Source organism: Fusarium mangiferae, assembly GCF_900044065.1.
Source record: "Fusarium mangiferae strain MRC7560 genome assembly, contig: FMAN_scaffold009, whole genome shotgun sequence".
Taxonomy (NCBI): domain Eukaryota; kingdom Fungi; phylum Ascomycota; class Sordariomycetes; order Hypocreales; family Nectriaceae; genus Fusarium; species Fusarium mangiferae.
Window position 1 is genome coordinate 1,511,671 of NW_024573929.1, and position 21,242 is coordinate 1,532,912.

Here is a 21,242-nt window from a genome sequence, read left to right on the forward strand (position 1 = left end):
TTTATTAGAAACGACCTGTTTTAGGGTATATATATACCTTATCCGCACCTACACCCATCTGAAGTCCACTTGGTTTAAGAATCTTGTTCCTTGACCCTTCCTCCGTGTGACTCGATATACTGCTCCCTGGTCTCAATATCATATACGGCAGGTAGCATAACATCGTAAAATAGATCAGGAGGCATTTTGCAACTAAAAGATGCTGCTTCAAACTCCCATCTCTCAACAAGGTCTTCCAAATCATCAAATCCTTTAGTTTCCTCGACCAATGTGTCAGGGTCTACCGGAACTCCAGGGTTAAAATCAGAACGTAGGATCGATGTGTTGCTCACCAAGTGCTCAATCCCTTCCTTGAATCTGGGATCAAGGAAAAAGCGTTCCGGGTGACTGCACATCGGCTCTACAGATCTGAAGAGGCCGAGTTCGCGGCATTTATGAAATGCCTCGCCCTCAGCAATGCCCATGAGGACGCACCTCTGGAAAACATCGGTGCAAAAATCGCTATGGGCATCGCCAGCCACAGTAAAGGTAAAAGAGCCTGCAGGAACATCCAAGTCCTGTATGGCAAGAGCGTCAATCAGCCAGGATTGTAACTTTGGGAGGAAGGAAGGGCCATAAAGCGGCCTGGTTTTGGTTCGAGTTTTCCAGTCCGTATTCGGCCCCGCGAAGTTATGAATACAGCCAAAAAGACTGACGCGGCGCTCTACTCGAAGTGAGGGATTCTCCTTAAAGAAAGGGACCAGACCCTGGGCATGAAGTGAAGGCATGTTGACTGATGGACTGTCTTCATGCAATGTGAGCCTGCGGACTTGGGATCGCTGCTCAGCGGGCAGCTTGTTAAGGAAACGTATTGCTGTCGCGGTAGCCGAGAATCTTATCTTTTTGAGATAGCGATAATCGAAATGATCGACCAGTCCCATGGGATTGTCATATTCGGCAGCGTATTGACATCGTTGGGCGTTTTCTGGACGTGGCTTAAGAGGATAATCGCCAAGTTCCCGGTAGAACCCGTCAGGGTACCTCCAAAATTCAGGGAGCTTCCACACAAAGTCGTGAAGATTTAATAGAGTCAATGCATGGGCAACATCCTCCCTTGAGGGAATGTCCCAAAGGTTGAATTTGAGATCAAGAAAGTCTTTCGGATGGTACTTGCCAATCCAGTGAGGCAAAGTTTTGTGTACCTGATGTTCAAATTCCATTGGTGCCTTGTCAGCGATGAGCCGCAGACAATACGAGAGTGCATCTCGGACATCCCCTGACTGCTGTTGCCATCTATCATGAGAACCATGCGACAATTGCCCATATGGGTCCATGAAGTCTTCTTCATGAATATCAGCAAAGCCGAGATAGGCAGAGGGACCATAGACATCGGCCCTGTCGACCTTCAGTCCGAAAAAGAACCCTACCCAGTGGCAGAGGGGAGGTCGCATCCTATCCACAAGGTCTTTCCTTGAGCGGGGCCTGTCCTCTACAGGGTTCCTGACATTATGGTTTGCCAACTCTGATTCAAACATAGACCTGAATCTCGGAAATTTGGCGTCAATCTGGGCAAACATTTCTGGGGTAATGAACTCGGCGAGATGAAAGGCCAAGTCTTGCTCGAGGATGTAGTACGTAGTGGCAACGAGGTTGAAGCAACCGGCCAAGCTGCGCCAGTCATCGGTAGTTGAGAAGTGGATAGTGTTGACCGCCAGGGGAATTGTTGTTGTGTCTCTTGCGATAGAGCGACATGTGTATCGAAGGGAGAGGTCGATCGGGGTGCGGGCTTGATCGGCATTGGTCAGTTTATCGGTTTGCGCGTTGTAGGCATAACCGCCATCTACCTTGAGGCACTCTTTGAAGATTTGCTGACGAATCTCTGATGGGAGATCTGTAAGATTCTTTGGAGCCATTTTGATGAAGGCGACGAAGGTAAGGGTAAAGATGATGAGAAGTTTGGCCAAGTTGAGTTGGCAGACTTGAGAGGGGCAGACAGCGGGGTTCTTATAGTGGGTTGAGTGTGCATGAGTCATCCATGAGCGGAAGCCAATCAAATGAAAGAAACAAGACCATCCGCCAAACTTAACTGATGAATTCTGGCCTCCCCGAGGTAGAGTGAGACCTTGATCCTAAATGATTAGGTAAATGAGCATAAGTTTAGTATGGCTTTGTCAAGTTTAGGGTGACTTTTGCTGAGGTCTATTTGTGGTGATTTCTTGCTCACCAAAGCCGCGGTCAGCAAGGTAAGCATAGAGACGTTCACAGGCAAACAGACAGACAGGGAACAGCAGGTTGGGGTGTGCCTGAGCACGTTTTTATTTTTTTAAGTTTGCATATCAGCCTCGAAAGGTATCCAAGCATCTCCAAAGTCTACCATAATTTAAACGTTCCTTGCCTCCCAGGTAGCAAAGCTTCATTAAGTCAATATCATTAAGTTAGCTGCCTCAATTGCAGCCTGAACCTTGATGCACTCAATTCAGCTGGAGAGCCCTGTCACCAAGAGTCAGTGATGTAAATTCACAAGGAGGCGAAACACATACTTACTTGCTCTTCAGCTGGCCGAAATCTTCCTCCTGCAACCCCACTTCAAAGGCTAAGATATTTCAAGTCAGCTATCAGTACAAGGGATCAAGGCCACGATCGCATGCCTACTCTTGTGTTGACCCCTGCGACCTATAAACAGGTCAGCATTGATGACGTCCAGTTACAAGACAAGGCAGAGGCGAAGATACAATAGAGAAAGAGCAAACTTACATACCACGCTTCAATCGTCCAACACGCTTCGACTTTTAGGTCAGCTAAAGCCTAAGCACGAAACACCGGACCGCAAACTCACCAGTAAGTCATCCATCCCGACTTTCCTTATCATATTAGCCCAGCTTGATCATAAGAAAGCCGACATACGTACATACCTTCTGATCACAATCGCTAACAACAACACAGCTACACCATCACGATGCCTATTGCTGGGGGACCAAAGGTTAGAGACTAAGAGGATATGGGAACCAACCAAGTGGTAGCAGGATACTTACTCAGAAGAAGCTCGCAGAAACCCGACCCCGGCGAGCCTTATCTAACAGAAGACCGCGATGTGATCCCTATGATCAGGCAAGCTCTTGCAAGGGCTGACCAGGGTGATCGCGATAGGCTCCGTGACCTGGCTGCTGAAATCGGATCACGATGGGGGATCGAGGACGACGGCGACCGCGTTACTATAGAATATTCAGTATAAAATTATAAAGTGTCATATGCTTAGATAAACTTACAGCTGGCCCTCTTTGGCTGTGAGATCCTCCGGCTCGTACGGCCGTATCTCAATAACCCTCAGATCAGCATAAGCTTCCTTGATGATGAGATACAGAGCCTTCGGACTCTCAAGTGGGCTCTCAACAGAGGGCAGCTATGGCGGAGGCAGAAGATGTTCCTCGAGGCCCTTCGTCTGCTAGATAAAGTAAGTAAGTGATATCGTGTTGGTAGTTACTGCACTCACCCCGGCTTGCATGGCGAATGGCTCCAGGATATCAGGGAGCAGTCGATGGAGGTGCTGCTCGCGTTGAAGAAGATGGGCGATGCGTGACTATAGAGGAAGACCAGGTTAGTATAAACACAAGAGAGGCAGGGTCCCTGCTCTTAACTGAGTACCGTATAGGCCAGGCCAGTCATGGTCTTGGACCACGAGAGCGCGACTGCCGAAGACAGCAAGGTCAGTGGCAACTCGGAAGAGCGTTGAAAGGAAGGGCAGCTGCAGGCTTACAGACGAGGGGGACGGCGTACCGCGAAATCTGCTATCCGAGGATGGTCAATGGAGGAGAAGACGAAGGAAGAGGGCGAACCTACGGATGAAAGAGGGGTGATCGCGGGGTTCTGCTGAGACGTGTCAGAGTCGTGGCAAGCGGGCTTGGCTGAGAGAGGCAGAGGCAGAGGCAGAGGCGATGGCGGAGTAGTGAACGACGTACCGGAAGGAAAATGTATTGAGTCTACGATCGGTCAGCGACATCAACATGCAGGCAGAGGAGGTAGGACTTAATTTGTGTAGGTTCGGGCGGGTCGCCAAAAGTCAATGACCTGAAGTCGTGACTGGCTGAGTAAGTTGGACCGGGATGAGAGAGCAAGGTTGAAGGAGGACTTACCGTCGGCGAAGGAGGGGAAAAATAGATCACGCTACACAGCACGTGACCAATTCACAATCATAAAGACCCTGATGGACGACGTGAGCAACACTCGATCGGAATGGAAGCGAGGGAAACGGTGGGAGATACTTACAGCCAAACATCAGTGCACCATCAATATAAACAGGGGCCTCATAGTCAGATGAATGACGTGAGTAAGGAACCCTGAAGACGCGAAATGGAATGGATGAAGAAGGCATAAATCAACAGAGGAATGCAAGGATTGAGTTATGGGTGAACCTGGTCCGGCAACCTCATCGTCTTCCAAGTCTCGTGTGTGGGAGCTTAAGAGCTCCCGGAGTCGACATAGAACATAGAGTCTAGCCGAGCTAATGAAAACTGTTCAAGCCCGAAATACATCATGGCCCAGTGAACAGCAACCTTCAGGTTAGTTGTCAGAAGCGTCTCCCATCCAAAATGCTTGACCTTCCGAATCAACAGTAACCTGGCATCATGGAGATTAGGACACTCCATGAACATGTGATAAACCGTCTGGTTGGGGTGCCCGCAGGTACAAGTAGCTTCAACTCGGACCCTGACGACCGTATCGGAACCAGGAGACTTGACCTCCCTGAACACGTGGCACTTGTTCAAGTACCAGTTGAGTCCAACGCACTCAGTCCGCAGTTGCATGCCAAGTGTAGACTCGGGTCGCGTCATACCTCGGTAGTAAGCTAAACTCTCTCCGCCCCATTCCTCTTCGAATGCGGGAGGCTGATACGTAGTGGTCTTCGTATCTTTTCGTTCCCTGCGGTGGGCTTCCCATATCACTTTACTTGCCTCGGTCGCCTGCCGAATCGCCTGTTGTCGGATTGCCCTGTTGCGGTTTGCCGGGTTTCTCCAAGCTTCAAGAACTGTTGTTTTCGGCGGACACTTCCAAGTATCTTGAAATCGTTCTCCAGCTTCTTTGACTAGCACTCGCGCGTTGCGCTGGAGGACATCGAAGGCGCTTTCGTTGTAGTCATGAAACTTCTCATGAGATCTTCCATCCTCGTCGTGTTGGGGTACCTTGTTGAACCAGAAGTCGTGAGGGCGCACCTTCAAAGACTTGGCGCGACAAGACCTTGACATGCGGTAGAGGAAGATTTCGATGCTGTCAATGTAACACTCCTTCTCCAGGACAACTCGTGCGGTGCCACGTATTGCACCGGACAACAGCTTGATGCACTTGTACCGCGGCTTCTGGAGTCGTGCTATCTGGCCAGGTGGCAACGAGCGGTGCAGACCCGGCAGATCTGGTCTGTATGGACGCCAGACAAACCATGCTGCGCAAGCATAGGAAATAACAGGCCGAATCTTGCAGATGTAATACTGCCTAGTCTTCTCGAGCGTCATCCCCCAGTTGGCCCCAGATATCCGTCTTTGATACATCAATGCTGTCTCAACCTTTTCCTCGATAAGTGTCAAGTGGTGTTCAAAAGACAGCGTGGGATCCAACATAAGCCCAAGAACCAAAAACTTGTCCGGTTGAAGACATTTTGGGTTGTTCCTGAGCTCGTCGATGTCGGGCAGTAGCGTACATGGGGGTTCAACCTTTGGCGGGCCGGTCAACCCGAGGGCCTCGCGTTTCCGTTGGTCACTCTTCTGTTTGGCGTCACTCACGCCAGGTCGAAAGTGCATCACCTGTGACTTCTCCGGAGAGAAGGAGAGATGAGCGTCTTTGGCCCACTTCATGATTAGATCGTGGAACACCTTCAAGATAGAACAGTTCTCCTCGTAGGAGGGAGACACAGCCATGATATAAGTGTCGTCCACATAGGCAAAGACATGAACCTCAACATATGGCCGATCCAGCTTCTTGATTTCTTCGGCAAGCATTATAAGCAACGGTGCCGTGTAGAATAAGAAGAGTAGGGGGGACAGCGGGGATCCTTGGGGGATTCCAATGTTGACGAAGAAAGGGTCTGAAACGCTCTGGGGCAGTTTGAGAACGATGGAGCGGTCGGAAAGAAACGAGTGAATAACGCGGAGGAACCATGTAGCGACGCCGCGGTCGGCAAGAGTCTGGAGAAGTAAGATGCGATCTACACAATTGTAGGCTCCAGATACATCAAGTGCAACCATTGAGACGTACAATTGAGATATGTGGCCTTTAGGTTTCCAGACCCAGGCCTTCCGAATGACACCTAACATGGCCTTGAGAGCATCTGTTGTTGATCTGCCTGGGGCACCGTACTGAGTCTCGGGAAGAAGCTTGTGATCCAATGCAAGCTTCTTCAGGCGTTGGGCAAGAAACCGCTCAAATAGCTTGCCAAGACACGATAAGAGTGCTATAGGTCGCCAGCTACTTAGGTGGTCATAGGAAGGCTTAGAAGCCTTAGGTAACATCACTGTGATGGCTTTCCTGAAGGCTGCCGCGTGGTAGCCAAGCCTGATGCATGCGTTGAAAAGCTTAGCGATGTAAGGTGCTACCAACGTGCGACACAGCTTGAGGGCCTCGTTGGGGACCTTGTCCTCCCCGCAGGCCTTCTTTGACGGGAGCTTCTGGATCATGGCAATGATCAAAAGCTCCGTCAAGACCAGATCCATTTCGAGCTCCTCCCGATCAGGGCTCAGGTCTGGGAAGGGAAGTTCCGGAGGGGCACAGTCGCTCGTCTCTGTCCAAGTGAAATTGCGGATACAGTTCTGCTTTTCTTCCTCTGAAGCAAACGTAGTTCCGTTATGGACAAGTGCGGGCATATTGATGACATTTCGAGGCTGGCATTGCGCTTTGCCCATCGAAGTCGCCACCCAGAGTGCCTTACTGCCGATGCTTTGGCGATATGCCTTTTGGGCATTGCGTTGCATACGTTTGACGTGGTCATCCAGTCGAATGTCGGAGCCCGCGGAAGTTGAGAGGCAATCAGTCGAAAGGATGTTCCGCAAGCGAGGATCTAGCAGCTGTTGTCTCGGAGGGGGATTTGCAAGGCAGCTGTCGACATGCTTCTGTATAGACTCATAAATAATCTGGATGAGTCTCGATGCAAAGTCATCCGCGTCTTGACGGGAAACCAGTGGCATGTCATCGAGATGACGAAGACCCAGTGCGACAGCTTCGAGGAAAGCTCTGCTGTTGACACGGTTCCAGAGCAGGATCCTGCTGTCGTCTCGGTCACACCTCAAGTCCAGGACTGTCCTTATGGGGCGGTGATCGCTCGGCTTCCAAGGGTTGTCTTGATAGACTCCCCAATGCTTGACTTGGGGAAGCAAAGCGCGGCTGATGAAGGTGAGGTCGATGCATGAAGCTGTGGAATGGCCAGCGCCACTACCTCTAGTGCAAGTAACTGTTCCCGGCTTGGTCAACAGTGCCATCTTCGCCTTGACGATCATCTCATCCTCGAGTGTTTTGGCAGCCGTAGTATGATTGGTCGATTTGAATAAAGGGCCCCCCCCATAAATAGCGATGAAGATTAAAGTCACCGACCACGATGTTAAAACCAGGGCCCGTCGTGTCCTTAACGAGGGTCTCGACATCGATATGTCTCTTTGGTCGACCGTCCTTGGCCGGCTGGTTCACATTGTAGACACAGTGGATGGCAATCTGCCCCTGTTGAGTCTGAAGAAAAAGCGTGGCCGCCATATCTTGATTGGGAGCATCATGATATCTCACATCCCAATGGTCTCTGGGGATGGAGCGATGAATAAAAAAGAAGACTCGGCCGTATTCGACAGGTTCTGATTGCTCCGGAGCTTGCGACGACTTGTTTTTGTTGCTTTTGCCGCTCCGTCGATTGTGATCATCGGGGTTGTCGGTTGGGACGAGTGGCCTGGCTGGGTTCATCGCGAGGTAATAATACACACAGGTTCGCCAAATGGTTCGAGATGACGGATCACACCCGCAAATGATGTCGGCAGAGCCACCATTTCGGCCTTGTCGCTGATGTGACATCAAGGCCTGCGTGCGTCGCCATGAGCCGTCGAAGTTGGCTTGATCAATGATCAGAGAATCAAGCCTCGGGACGCATCGCGCCCGCTCGGCCTGGCGCTCCTTGCGCCGGGCCTGTCGACGTCCCATGTGGAGTGACCGAAAGAGTTACAGGACAGATAGTGATGTGGATGTAAGCAACAGTGCTTGTCTGACAGCTCATCGGTGTGACAACCGATGAGCTGTCAGGCAGTGTCGACTGTTGTTCACGGCCAGAAAGTAAAGGTGACGAGATGACGGTAAGAGAAAAGTGTCTGAATGAGTGGATGTTTCAAGATGAAAAATGAAAAAATGTTGGAAGAGACGATATCCGCGTTGTGATGCGATGTACTGGCTTGTCTGCAGTGTTCACAGAAGCAAGTTTGGAGTTGATTGAAAGATTGAATGAATGAAGGAATGGTTGAATGAATGAAGGAAGGGACAAAGTGGCCGATGGCGACTTACTTATCAATTTCCGTTGCCTCGGGCAGTCCTAGTAGCTGCGTCAGCCAACCCAGCATCAAAGGTACAAAGTCGTTCAAGGCAACCTCAACTGCGATAATTTGTCAGTAACTGCAAATTGTTGAGAGATCCGAGCGGTTACAATTGCCGTATTATCGTATGATAGAGAAGCGAATCTCTCGAGGCTGGAGATTACACGACGAGGATAAAGATTTGTTCATTGTCGCTGATTCCGAGGGGCGTGTGACGCCCGAGCGCGCTGTGGGACGGCACGATGGCTCTGAAACCTTCCACTAAAAACCGCACTACTGGGTGGGAGTGCAGCACCACGACTTCCCCTGTACGGCTGAGGCAGGCTCCAGGGGGTAAGAGCCTGGAAGCTAGACTTCCAACGCGGAACCAGGATGCTAAAGCTACCTGCCCTAGGTAATGTACGAGCGCCTCGCAGCCTCGCAGCGCCCGCTATGACGGGAACTATTATCCCACGGATCCAGCTTACGCAGAGCGCCGGACTCACGGTAGTCCATCCCATGTCATTGCAACATCAACGGTGTAAGTTTTTGTTGAGCTTTCGACCCCTGTACTGGTGCGGTCAATGATTCAGCGGTAGATACTTCGGGAAAACCTAATGGATTGAGTGATCTTTACCGGTACCTGCGTATCTTGTCCGTGCGGCTAAGAGGAAACGTCTCGGGTCTATTCATGTGACTCAACAAGTTTACTGAATGAGCCATTATTGCACGTGTTATAGTCGCTGAACTAAGGTCAGACCAACTCACAAGTCTAGACATGTAACTTAGTAAGTGATGAAGTTGTCTATTGAAAGTGGCGAAGCCAAAGGAAGAAGAACGCACTCAGCTATTGTAAGAGATTGTCAATTTGGAGCAATGCAAGGTGGAACAAGAGATTCTATGAAAACCAGCAAATACACTATTAATTAGATGTCGTCGAATACCGTTCAGACCCTTCAATTGACACGCATAACCTGACATAGCAGACAAAGACAATATCATCGTTCCCATTTCCACTTCCCAGATAACCTTCCTCCATGCCGTTCTACCGCTATCGTCGCTTACTTTGCCGCGAACGACGTGATTTTGAGGGAATACTGGTGTCAGAATTATCTGATGCATGGCTATCAGATTTCTCCGGCTCGCTGCCAATATCAGAGGAGTCGGGGCTATCATGAACTTTCCTCTTGTTATGAATAGGGCTTGGAGACTGCCCGGAATCGCTGACACTGTCGATGTCACTAGGGACCGATATGGGGCCCTCATAATCCTCGGAACCGCTGCGTGATTTGCGCCGAGACGAAATACCTGTCTTGGTGTTGCTTGTGCTATGCTTCGCCTTCTTGGATGCAGGCCTCTCGCTGACCGATTCAGCGCGGCTAGCCTTACGTACAAAAGCCTTGCGCGGTGTGTTGATTACGCTTCGGGCAGGCAAGAGGTCATCTATCACGTCCAGACGGCGCTTTTTCACGGCTGCCGAGTCAAAGGTAGCAGGTAGACTCCAGGTAGCCTTGTCACGTTTCGTACGTGTATGATCTCCCTCCCGGTTAGAGCTGGGCGTCGGTTGAGAAGCCGTAGTACGGGGCCGCGACTCCGCTCGGCCACGCTTCTTCTGGGCGATAGAATCAGAAAACGCGGGACTCGGTTCTCTGAGCCTTCTGTTCGAAGACTTCAAGCTTAGTCTATCAGCAGCAGGCCTCGAAGAAAGATGCGAGGCCTTTCTGGAGCGCTGACTCCTCGGAGGAGACTCTTCAGAAGTTTCGGAGTCCGAAGCGAACGGGTCAGAGCTTGCCTCATCCTCATCCTCTGAAACGGCAGATTTATGAGACCGGCCACGATCACGAAAAGATGATTTGTTCGAGGTCTGCTTGTCGGGTGTTGAGTCCATAGACTGGAAAGGCGAACGAGAGCGACCCTTACGAGTGCTTTCAGGCTTCAACAAAGATGGCGTAGGAGATCCCGGAGTCTGATACTTGCGCGAGAAGACGGGCCCATTCGCTCTAGTTCGCTTATCCTGTGGGCTCGAAGGTAAAGTGTTAACAGTCCCTGCTCGCCTAGAAGTTATCGAAGGCTCTGGGGCTGGAAGCAGTAACTTGTTGGTCGTCGGCACGTCCCCGAGACCATACCTGTCGCATACGTTGCTAATGGCCTCCATTATCTCAGCTTTGAATGCAGCCAGAGATACTGGTCCGCGGAGAAGCGGCAATGGCACATAGGATGAGGACGTAGGCTGGGAGAATCGACCGGGAGCCGGTGCCACAACAGATCTTTTGCCTCTCAATCTAGCTTCTGCGATGGCTCTTTTCTTCTCCTCTGCTCTATAAAGAGCTGACGCCTGGCTAGCAGCAGTGCTTTCGGCGCCGCGCGTAGCCTTTTCCATATCAGCAGCATGCCTGGCAGCCCTGGCATCCTCCTCGTCGATATCAGGCCAATCGCCGCCTTGGACACCAAGCTTTTTGTCGAGCCATTCTGCAGCCTCCGGCCTGGTCTTGAAAGACTTGTCTATTTGCACATGTTAGAAAGGCTTGTATGTTATCATCGTGACTTACTGCTGTTGTCCTTGAAGTTGTTTGTCAATATCTGGCGAGTCTCTTCGTCTTGCGCAATGCCAGTCTTGAAACCTCTGGCAACTGCGTAGAACTTGGCCATGGTTATCCTCACTACACGAGGTAGAGTTGATAGACAGAAGCGCAAGATGGAACAAGGCGAAGTATGGGGGGGCTTACCAGTGATGGGTTTACGGCGGAAACGGCCTTTGTGACTCTCGGCCATACTGCCGTATGTGTCGGGTGAGGCTGACGCGTAAATCATGGCATGCCTTGTGACGCAGCTAATTCCTCGGTCTCCTGACCCAATTTCCGACTCTGCATGAGATGCTACATGAGCCGATGTTCCTGGCTGAATATGGCCCGTGTAGGCGGCAAAGCAAAGTTCATCTTTGGGGGGTCGCGGTATACGCGAGCACGATGCTAATGCCGTAGAGGTTACATCGTATCAGCTGACAATGGGTTCCTTGCAGCTGAACTTTCTCACTAGTCTCATCTGACAACTTCCTGATATAGTAACGAGGTTTCGTCCTATTGGTGGACCGACCAAGTCTGCTTATCTATCAGACCATTATCCCATGTATCAAGGCTCGGCAATGATGGGATCAACGGATTGTTGGGGTGATATCAAATCCTCCCATCTGTGCGCAATGTCAATAGACTAGGTCAGCAACAGGGGCCATTGAATCTAGACCAAGCCAATATTTGTAAAACATGGCGGCTCGCGTGAGCCGTGATGTTGAGACGGCCTGTGCGTATCTGTTCCGCAAGGCTACCTTAGTAGGCTAGGGCGGGATCAGTAGTGCACGGTTAGAGTAACGTTAGCTTCTCACCCCCGGATCATCACCGCCTCGCTTACGACCCGAGCGCCCAGACCCCAAAGCCTAGTACCTGGGGGTTGGGGCCTAGCCTTGGATAGCGGGACTCTTCAGATCCCGCGCGGCAGGCTCGGCAGCACTGACTTTGCGACACCTCGTTCCGAACCTTGAATAGTATCGCCAACCCCAGACACAAAGTTGGTTAGCTTTGGACCCGCAAGTTGACCTGCAACTCTCATTTAGCATCTCGGATAGCACGGGTGGCCTCGGAAACGCTTGACACGGAAATGATCTCTCGTAATATCGACAAAAGCGGTTGATGCTGAATTTTCCAGAGTTTCTGGACTTTTCGCAGTTGGCGATGCACCCCCCAACTTTCTGTTCACTCTGTCCCGGCTCTCTCGTCGTTTTGGCGTCGGATATAAGACATCACCCGTTAAAGCCGAACAGACAGCATGATATTTATTAATTCTAGGTATATATTTAAAGTACTCAGGTGATATAAGTATTGAAGTAAAGCTATAAGATTACTATAACTTATAATAGATATATTATATAAGATAGAATAAATATTAATTACTATTTTAGTTTTATTTATTATTTATTATATTTTATTATTTAATATTATATTTAATAATCTACCCTAAAGCTAAAAATAATAAAATATATTAATATTTAAATAAAATACTATAATAATATATTATAATAAGTATAAGATTAATACTATAAAATATAACTTTATATTTAAGTATTAATATACTAAGACCTTATAGCCAGAGGCATACTAAATGCATAAAGTATATAGTAAGATCTGCTCTTGAACAGCCTAACTCAGATACTGCAAGGCTGGGATATGGAGATGAACGTAATTGACATGATAAAAAAACAATATCTGATGGATGTGTTAAAGTACTTGTATTAACTATGTATAGCCTATGAGCCAGATAGTGCGACCTCCAAAGACATGCACGGTAAGAACCAAGGAAAGAGAAAGAGCACATATGAGTGAAACTAGATCATACAGAGAGATAGAGCATCAAGTTCAACTATAAGACAAACAAAAAACACATAAGTGAAGATATTTCAGATACACATAGCTTCCTCTTTCAATCAATTATCGCTCTTCCCCTTTGCCGAGCCCTGCGAAAACTTCCTCTTCTTGTGTCCTCGTGGCTTGGGAGATGGTCCACCCTTCTCACGACCGGAAGCAGATCGTACATGACCAGCCCTCTTGTCTGGTGGCTGAGCGCTGGAGGGACGTGTAGTTGTCACAACAGCCTTAGAAGGGGTGCCGGCAGGAGCTCTGGAGGCAGAGGTAGTCCTTGCAGCAGTGACAGAACCGTTGTCAGCAGAAGCAGTGCGTGAGGAGGCCTTGGACTTGGGAGTGCTCTTGGTGCCATTGCCAGGGCGAGGAGTTCCGGTTTGCTGCGGCTTCCTGGTCTTGTCGTTGCTGGCCTTCCGAGACCCCCCGGTATGGCCGTGATCGCTATCGCTGTCGCTATTGGCGTTGGTCCTCCGGCTGCTGGCTTTGCTGCTCGTCCTCTTGGTGCTCCTGTCGGTGTTGCTCCTGTTGCTGCTCCTACCTCTGTCTCTACTGTCGTTGCTATGGCTGGTGTCCCTTTTCCTCCCGGTATCCTTGTTTCTGCTCTCCCCTCCACGCAAGTCATTGGAGGGCGATCTTGGGCGATCCCCGTCCTTCTCCACCGCCACTTCTTTTCCTTTACCTTTAAGGGACCTGGCAATGGGGTTGGATGACTCCTGAGAGCTAGATGGAGTGGTGCTGCCCTTCTTCTGTCGTGGAGTGGAAGCCTTGGGTTCGGTGGCAGCGTTCTCCTTCGCCTTGCCATTGTCGCTATCCTTCTTGTTCTGGCCATTCTTATCCTGTTTACTGTGCTTCTTGTTGCCGCCAGCGTCCGTCGTGCTGTGGCCGTTCAAGCTGGGGGCGCTGCTAGATTCACTCAATCTTGAGCTTGGTCTTGATTGCTCAGGCTCCTCATCGCCACCAGTGATTGACATGTCTTCGCCGAAGAGTGAGCCGTAATCGTAAATATCGTCGTGTGAAGCGCTAGGCCCGGCATTGTTGGAAGACTCGTCATTGATCACAGCGTCCGGCTGAGAACAAGGAACTTCGACACGATTCATCTGCAAATCGTCGGTTGGTGTTGTTAGCTCCATGGCATCTGGTTCCGGTTCCTTGTAAAAGGCGGTAATCCTGGCTTGACCTGGATTGGGCTTGGGAAACCTTTTTGGTCTGCCGACTGGTTTCTTGGCGGATTCCTGGGACGAAGGGACGCTCGAAGAGCCTTGGCGTGAGGCTTTCGTCTTCCCATCCCCCCCCTCAGCATCCTTGGAGGACTTTGACGCTTCGAGGTTTAAGGCCCATTGAGGAACCTTTTTGCGGTAAAAAAGGGACTTCTGATGCTCTGCTCTTGAGAGTTTATCCGTACAACATGGATCCCAAGCCTTGTGGCATCCGCCACAGTTGCAGCACTTGAAGTCCCTTTGCACGTGGCAAGTGAAAGTTTCATGCGCTTCTGCACAAAGGCCGCAATGCGGCGAGTTGGCGTTGCAGTCGTTGGCAAAGTGATTGGGTTTGCAGCATCTGTTGCAGAAGAGCGGGGTACCCTGAGCACAGTAGGGCCTGTATAGTTTCTGTCAGCTTGCGTTGAGAATGATTGACCAGCTGGGTGGATAGTCACTTACTTGGCCTCATCGTGATGACCGAATACGCTGGCACCTTTCAGTGCAATTCGCTTCGCTGTGCCCAAATGCTCGGTTTGTAGGATGACACGCTGGTACGCAACCTTTGCCCTGACACCAGGCTCTTGGAGCTCATCTTCGACAAACTTCTTCATGTTATAGTCATATCCCATCTGTTGGTGAACGGCGAGGTCGACTATGTGCAGATGGTAGGTGAGAGGAAGGGCCAAGAATTCATGCTCGATCTTGAACAGTCCTTTCAGGTTGTCAATGTTGTTCCGAATGTGTTCTCCAGTGTCCCAGTCGGAAAACGACATGATCATGAAATAGAACTTCCCTTTTGATCGAGCTTCTTGCAACTTGACGGTATCAACTTTGGCCCAAACTCCGCCCTGGGATTGGACCATATGCGTGAGTTGGTAATGGTTATGCGGCTTCAGCCTTTGGCGGAAGTCCTGGTCATTGTGAATTTTGAACATCACATAGCCAGCTTCGGGATTGATATCCTCATCAAACTGGCCAAATAGTCGGCCTTCGAGTTTCAGCAAGTTGTCCTCAACATTACCCATTCGACTAGTGATGCCACCCATCTGTGTGCCGAGGTCTCCGAGGCATGAGCGAAGTGTACCTCTGAATACTGGATTTTGACCCTGTTCAAATTCGGAGCCCATAAACTCCTGTTGGATGTTGGCCAATTGTTGACGGAAGTGATCAAAATTGTCGACTATTTCCTGGTGAGGCAAGTCGAATGTGTTAACATCCGACTCGAGTTTTGACAAACGCTTTGTGATATCTTTCAATAATTTACTGATCGATGCACGATTTATAGCTCGTAACTCACTCAGTATTTCAGCAATAACACAAGATGTTTGCTTGGAACTCTCCCACAAGAGGTACAGTATATCCTCCTGAGAGGGGCGTTCAGGAGGAGTGTACCTTTCGTCCCTTCGACGTTTGTTCTGATGGCCGCGGGAAGGCATGGTGACGATAGACGAGAGAAATCGACGGAATGAAGATGAATGACTTGAATGATGTTGAAACTGATAATGAAGACGTAGGAAGCAGTCAGGGCCAACAAGGTGCAACTTATAGCATAAACGAGAGCAAAAGCGCTTTAATTTGGCATCATTTGTTGCGTCTTAGGTCCCAGACGCACTGAAATGCCCGGGCCTGTCTCTCATGCCCCTCTGAAAGGCTATCATCACTCTAAGGTCGGTCAATGTTCCCATATCTCCATTGCTACCGTGTAAGACTGGCTTGACATGCCGTCTTTGCCGGCCTGTCAGGCTAGGATGCTAGCACAATATGTCCGGGAAATTGTGAGAAGATACCACTCATGCAAGCCTCAAACCATGTTTAACCGAATGACAACACCTAATAAAACATACGAGACAAAGGATTCGAAGGTTGTCGCGGAAACAGGAATAACAGGTCACATGGAACGGCACGGAATACTACATCCAGGCGATAGTTTACGGTGAGTATCACAACACAGCCTACCTCATTTCAGTAGCTTGGCTATCGAAGGCGTGTATTCAGTGATCAAGGAGGAAGCATGTCTGAGTTGCATTAGGTTGGTTAGCGATAAGCAGGACTCTATGGTTTCAGCTGGCAAGTCTCCTGGCCAGGGAATTTCCCAGACAAGGCGGCAAGGCCTACGTAAGTGCTAGCCGATCTCAATAGTGTTCCCGAGGCAAAGTCGTTGGGTTACGCGAATAGACTCCAAACTATGGCTCCTCCTAGGAGCTGCATTGCCTTGTGGCATCTTCCGGGTATTTCCGGTCCTCGAAAGAAGCATGCCGGGTGCGAAAACAAGACTAGGCCGTTTCAAGACAACCGGCAAATATATTTTCTACCGTCGCGGTAATTCGTGCAATGCCGACTGAGACACGGAGATTTGACTCAAAGCCTTCAATGGCGTGTTTCGGTGAGAAAAATATTACAAGGACGCCTAATGCGGGAATCGCTTGTTTCCGATGGCCCGTGCTATGCATGTGCACGCCCATACCCCGAACCCAGGCAAACTCTAATTTCATTTTTATCTTGAGCTGGGGTCCGTCCCTAGTGCCGAAGCGGGGCTCGCTAGGGCGAATACAGTTTAAACTCAAACCATCATCAATCATGGATGTCACAAAGAACACCCCTCCACGATCCGTTTTGGCACGCTTCCATGCCATCTACCCAATTCTTAAAGAATACACGAATAATTTGAACAAAAAAGATATTGTAATTAAGCATGAGAACGGATTTATCCTTGTCCTTGATTTGAGGGGAGCTTACAATGTACCTAATATGGACAAAGTGTGGGAGTTCTGTGAAGCCTATGACGCCTGGTACACGGAGCGGGTCGCATTGAGCAATTGCAACGCGGTGGTTGGTGATTCGCGGAACCTACGTGACTGTGTGTCAAAATTGCTTTTCTCTTTATTTCTCTTGCTCTCGGCTATACCTATTTAATCCAGTATCTTAACTCATGTATCGACTCTGCTGGTATACCGCCTGAACTGATTTGATAAGAGTGCTATTTTGAGTTGATAGGCCCCATAGCTGATGGCTTACATCGCGCGCCTCACACGGTGATGGCTCACATCGCACGCCTTACACGAATTTACTTTGCGCTGATCTGATTCTGAATCACCTTGATGATGCCTAGACCTGAATATATCCAGCCTCATGAAGTAGTGTTGACCCCAACGTCTGATATGGATTCATTTGCCCTGGCTATAGGCAAGATTGAACCTGATAAGCTCATGAATGGTTGTTCAAGCGCCGTCTCGTGCCCATACATCCCTCAAGTCTGTCACAGAGAGATCGCTTCATGACCAATGCAAAGACTCACCAGGTGCTCGGCGGTCCTTGATCTAGTTCTGACATTATTCGTTATCAAGTATGAAACATAAGTAAATTTTAGGCTCAACTTTACATATGTTTCAATATCATACCTTACGTCAAAAGCAACAAGTAGAAATAAATCGCAATCTACATCACTCATGGAGTTATTGCAGCAGCTGAACACTAGGACGGGCTGGGAAACAAAAATTAGGTGCCTTCAGTCATGGCAGCTAGGTATAGTAACGGCAATACATCTCACCAAGTAAAAGAGACTCGGTCATTTTTTGCGTGGGTGATATTAAGGGGGGAGTGTTCTTCGCTATAATTCAAATCCGGTATGTACATCCAAGCTGTGAAGAAGACACGGATGGAGTGTGGTTGGTGGGGCAAGCGTATTTCCTTGGAAAGCTCGGGCAAGCAGCAACTTCTGAGGAGCTTCAAAGTGGCATTCAAAATGGCTTCTCAATACATTGACGGTGAGGGGGAGAAGTGACAGATATATCTACGTGGAGGCCAGGCACTGAGTGGTCTTCGCTGCCGCAAGACCATATACTTGAGAATACGGTACTCATGCAGGCATAACCAGACTACAGGGCAAAGGGATAGACACATAGGTACCATTCAGTAATATTGAAGATCAATACGTGTATGACTTGCTGGACTTCCATGTTACAGTGAGCTTTGCACCCGACGTTGAAGTTTGAGCGTCTGGGCCAAGAAAACAGGGAAATGAGCGTACTCAATTCAGAATGTGATGTTCAACATGAATTCAGTCCATCATTTGGAGTGTATCGATGTTGAAATCACCATGTTTCAACCAGGCCCAGAATTTATAGACGTGTCGAGATATAGTGTAATGTTTCTTTTAAGATCACGTATCTGTCAGTGTTTCTACAGTCACGTGGTTGCCTTCTTCTTACCAGCGGCGTACTATAGCATATCTCTAGAGAGGATGAGATGGATACTGGCCCTTGAAGCGCCTACGTACTATGCATGCTAACCAAGAGGGTCCTATACTGAAAGCAAGCTCGTTCATTTTTCAATAACCGGGAATCATGAGCTGTTTGTCTCACTAAAATAGGGACAGGACACAGCCTTAGACACGAGACGAATGGAGATAAGGTTTCTCGCGAGAGAAAAACGCCGACATGGACCCATTCGGGTGCATACATGTCGCACTAAGTTGTCTACAACCTACCTGTGATGTACTATACCTCAGAAAGCTTCGCGGGGCAACATTCAATAGCTACTATAAGAAACCTACCTATCTTCCTTCTTCGACGGTATTGATTGAATCACTAAGTCGTATCCGAATTGGATACGAGATAACCATCAGTCTGGATCTCAAAAACCTCAGCCACTCTATCCCTGTACGTCTGGTCAAGAACCAGTCTTTCATAACTGACTCCAGCGTGTATGATCCATTCCAGGAGCCAACGAATCCCATCAAAATGCTGGGTCTGCTGAACTAGAGCCTGGACATCCCATGCAACCCCAGTGTTGAAGTCGGCAGTCAAGATCGTCGAAGTATGGTTCACCAGTCGATCAATGGCTTCCAAGTCTTGAACACGCACCCTATCGTGGTAACGCTGTGAGGGTGGAAGAGATAGTGTGCCTCGCGCCGTCAACACCTCCTGTGCCCGGCACCAGGCAACATCTCGATGAAGTAGGCGTTGGAATAGATCCGTACAGTAGTCCTGGTTTGCTCCTGCCTCTAAGACTAGCGTAAATGATTTGGCTGGGATTTGCCTTTCTTCCATAGCGATCGCTTCTTTGAGCCATGGGAGTATCCGCAAAGAAAAGAATCTTTTATAAAGCTTCTGTTGCCTTTCCCGACCGCGGTGCAGATAGGTTGATACAGCGGCAGGGGGTTCTGCGATTCCAAAAATGCAATCCAGCATACTGACGCGACGCACAATCTGAAGTGATGGATTTTCTTGGAGGAAAGGGACTAGGCCTTGAGCATGAGTCTCGGGGTTGTTGACAGATTTGAAGTTTTCGTGCAACACAATCTTCTTCATCAGAGTACGCTGATTGGGAATCCGCTTGAGAAATCTAATTGCACTAGCAGCGGCTGAAAATCGGATCTTTTCTCGACAACGGACACCCTGAGGAGCACGTACAAGACCGTCAGAGTCAGGAGATGCAGTCATTTCTTCGTCTTCGTCAGTATCGTCCTGCTCTTCATCACTGTCACGGTCGTCGATATAGTCCAGATGACCGTCATTGTTTCTTGGCTTGGCATGCCACATAGCCGGGTGTATCCAGATATCGCCAAGCGCTAAGAGTCTGATCACACGCTTCAATTGGCTTTCAGATGGGATAGCCCAGTCATCGTATCGAAGATCGAAGAACTGCTGTACTGGATCTGCTGCAGTCCAATGCGGAAAGGTTGAGCGAATGTGATTAGCAAACTCGACCGGCCTTTGCTCTGCCATAAGTTGAAAACAGTAGTACAGAGGATCTTGGATCTCACAAGAGGTTGCAGAACAGATCTGTGAAGGATGACCTGGGCGGCGCATCTAATGAACCCTGGCGAACCCAGCGTAAAATCTATTTGGACTGGCCCAGTGATGAAGAAACTGTCCAATCTGACCACAATGTGCTCCGCTCGACTCGTTAACGGGTTGCGATTCTGTGTGACCGGATCCAGAGTTAGATCCCGGCGAAGTGGCGTCCCCGCCAGCCGCCTGATCGTTGGTGTCGTTATCGTGAGTGATGCGATAGTGCTCTAGATGTTCGGCCGATGCGGTTGCAAGCTCTCGTGTAAAATCAGGATACTTCGATGCGAGCTGCGATTGCATGTCTGGTGTCATAAACTCGGCTACATGGAGGGCAAAGTCCAACTCCAAGTGGTGATAGTACGTAGCAACAAGGTTAAAGCAGCCGGCTAGACTTCGCCAATCCTCGCGATATAGAGTCAAGAAGGCGACCGAATTGAGGGATAAGGGGATATGCTTAGTTTCATTGGCGATGGTACGGCACGTAAAGATGAGGGCGAGGTCAATCGGTTGATCGTCACTCGTCTTGAGCTTGTCGGACTTCGCATCGTAGACGTATCCACCGTCAACTTGAAAGTAATCGCGATAGATCTGGGAGCGCAGCTCCAATGGGAAGGTGAGGAAGCTTCGGTTGGCCGACATGATGTTGTTGAAGCAAATACTTTATGTTCAGTTGTTTTTCGTTCTAACTTCTGGGTGATAAGCAGGTGGAGGAGGGGGAGGGAAATTTCCAGGAAGACGCGGGGATTTTATAAAAGTTCTACTGCATTAGTCATAGGAAGGCAGAGTTATGAAGGCGGGGTTGAGAAAGCCTAAAAAAGTCGAAGCTGGGAGCGACTAAAAGTTAAATGGGGTTTTTTGTCCTTTGTAATCCTTTTTATCCACTTTTCTTTTGCTCTGTCTATGGTCTACCAGCTCCACCTACCAATGGCAGATAAAGGTTTATAGGTACAGTCCCATTTACACTTCAGGCTGCAGTATCTCAGGCAACTACAGTGAAGATGGGATCTGAAGCTTAAAATTAAAATGCCTAGCTTCAAGGCGACTGCATAAGTACCTAGCTAATTGCTAGCCATAAAATTAAACTTTAGGCTGCCATTGAATACCGACGTGACACAATTTGTCATCCATGCATTATTATTCAAGCTGTGAACCTACGGCTCCCTTTCCATGAAATACCCTGTCAATGCTTAGATACGCGCTCCAACACAGCGTCTGATATGCGACTACGGCGTAATTCTCTTGCTGATATGAGCTCTTAGCCCGAAATTGTAGCATTGCAGTATCTTTAGATCAACCACGTTAGCAGAGTGGCTCATTTATAGACAGGATGTCGAACTG

At 49.2% G+C, this 21,242-nt stretch overlaps 6 protein-coding genes across 6 annotated transcripts; 1 reads left to right on the forward strand and 5 right to left on the reverse strand.

Moving 5' to 3' along the window:
- Window positions 1–74: 74 nt before the first annotated feature.
- On the reverse strand, window positions 75–1,892 carry FMAN_08574 (uncharacterized protein; the record flags this gene model as incomplete). The annotated part of the gene is made up of 1 exon (XM_041835111.1): window positions 75–1,892. One exon carries the CDS (start codon window positions 1,890–1,892, stop codon window positions 75–77), a length of 1,818 nt encoding a protein of 605 aa, XP_041685307.1.
- A 1,043-nt stretch (window positions 1,893–2,935) lies between these two features.
- FMAN_08573 (uncharacterized protein) lies at window positions 2,936–3,709 on the forward strand (the record flags this gene model as incomplete). Its single annotated transcript, XM_041835112.1, has 5 exons — window positions 2,936–2,959; window positions 3,029–3,187; window positions 3,248–3,434; window positions 3,497–3,573; window positions 3,629–3,709. 5 exons carry the CDS (start codon window positions 2,936–2,938, stop codon window positions 3,707–3,709), a joined length of 528 nt encoding a protein of 175 aa, XP_041685308.1.
- Window positions 3,710–4,433: 724 nt separating this feature from the next.
- FMAN_08572 (uncharacterized protein) lies at window positions 4,434–8,142 on the reverse strand (the record flags this gene model as incomplete). Its single annotated transcript, XM_041835113.1, has 2 exons — window positions 4,434–7,463; window positions 7,552–8,142. 2 exons carry the CDS (start codon window positions 8,140–8,142, stop codon window positions 4,434–4,436), a joined length of 3,621 nt encoding a protein of 1,206 aa, XP_041685309.1.
- A 1,413-nt stretch (window positions 8,143–9,555) lies between these two features.
- Window positions 9,556–11,153, reverse strand: FMAN_08571 (uncharacterized protein; the record flags this gene model as incomplete). Its single annotated transcript, XM_041835114.1, has 2 exons — window positions 9,556–11,006; window positions 11,054–11,153. The coding sequence occupies 2 exons, from the start codon at window positions 11,151–11,153 to the stop codon at window positions 9,556–9,558; spliced, it is 1,551 nt and encodes a 516-aa protein (XP_041685310.1).
- A 1,825-nt stretch (window positions 11,154–12,978) lies between these two features.
- FMAN_08570 (uncharacterized protein) lies at window positions 12,979–15,548 on the reverse strand (the record flags this gene model as incomplete). Its single annotated transcript, XM_041835115.1, has 2 exons — window positions 12,979–14,509; window positions 14,572–15,548. The coding sequence occupies 2 exons, from the start codon at window positions 15,546–15,548 to the stop codon at window positions 12,979–12,981; spliced, it is 2,508 nt and encodes an 835-aa protein (XP_041685311.1).
- Window positions 15,549–18,698: 3,150 nt separating this feature from the next.
- Window positions 18,699–20,543, reverse strand: FMAN_08569 (uncharacterized protein; the record flags this gene model as incomplete). Its single annotated transcript, XM_041835116.1, has 2 exons — window positions 18,699–19,871; window positions 19,932–20,543. The coding sequence occupies 2 exons, from the start codon at window positions 20,541–20,543 to the stop codon at window positions 18,699–18,701; spliced, it is 1,785 nt and encodes a 594-aa protein (XP_041685312.1).
- Window positions 20,544–21,242: the final 699 nt, after the last annotated feature.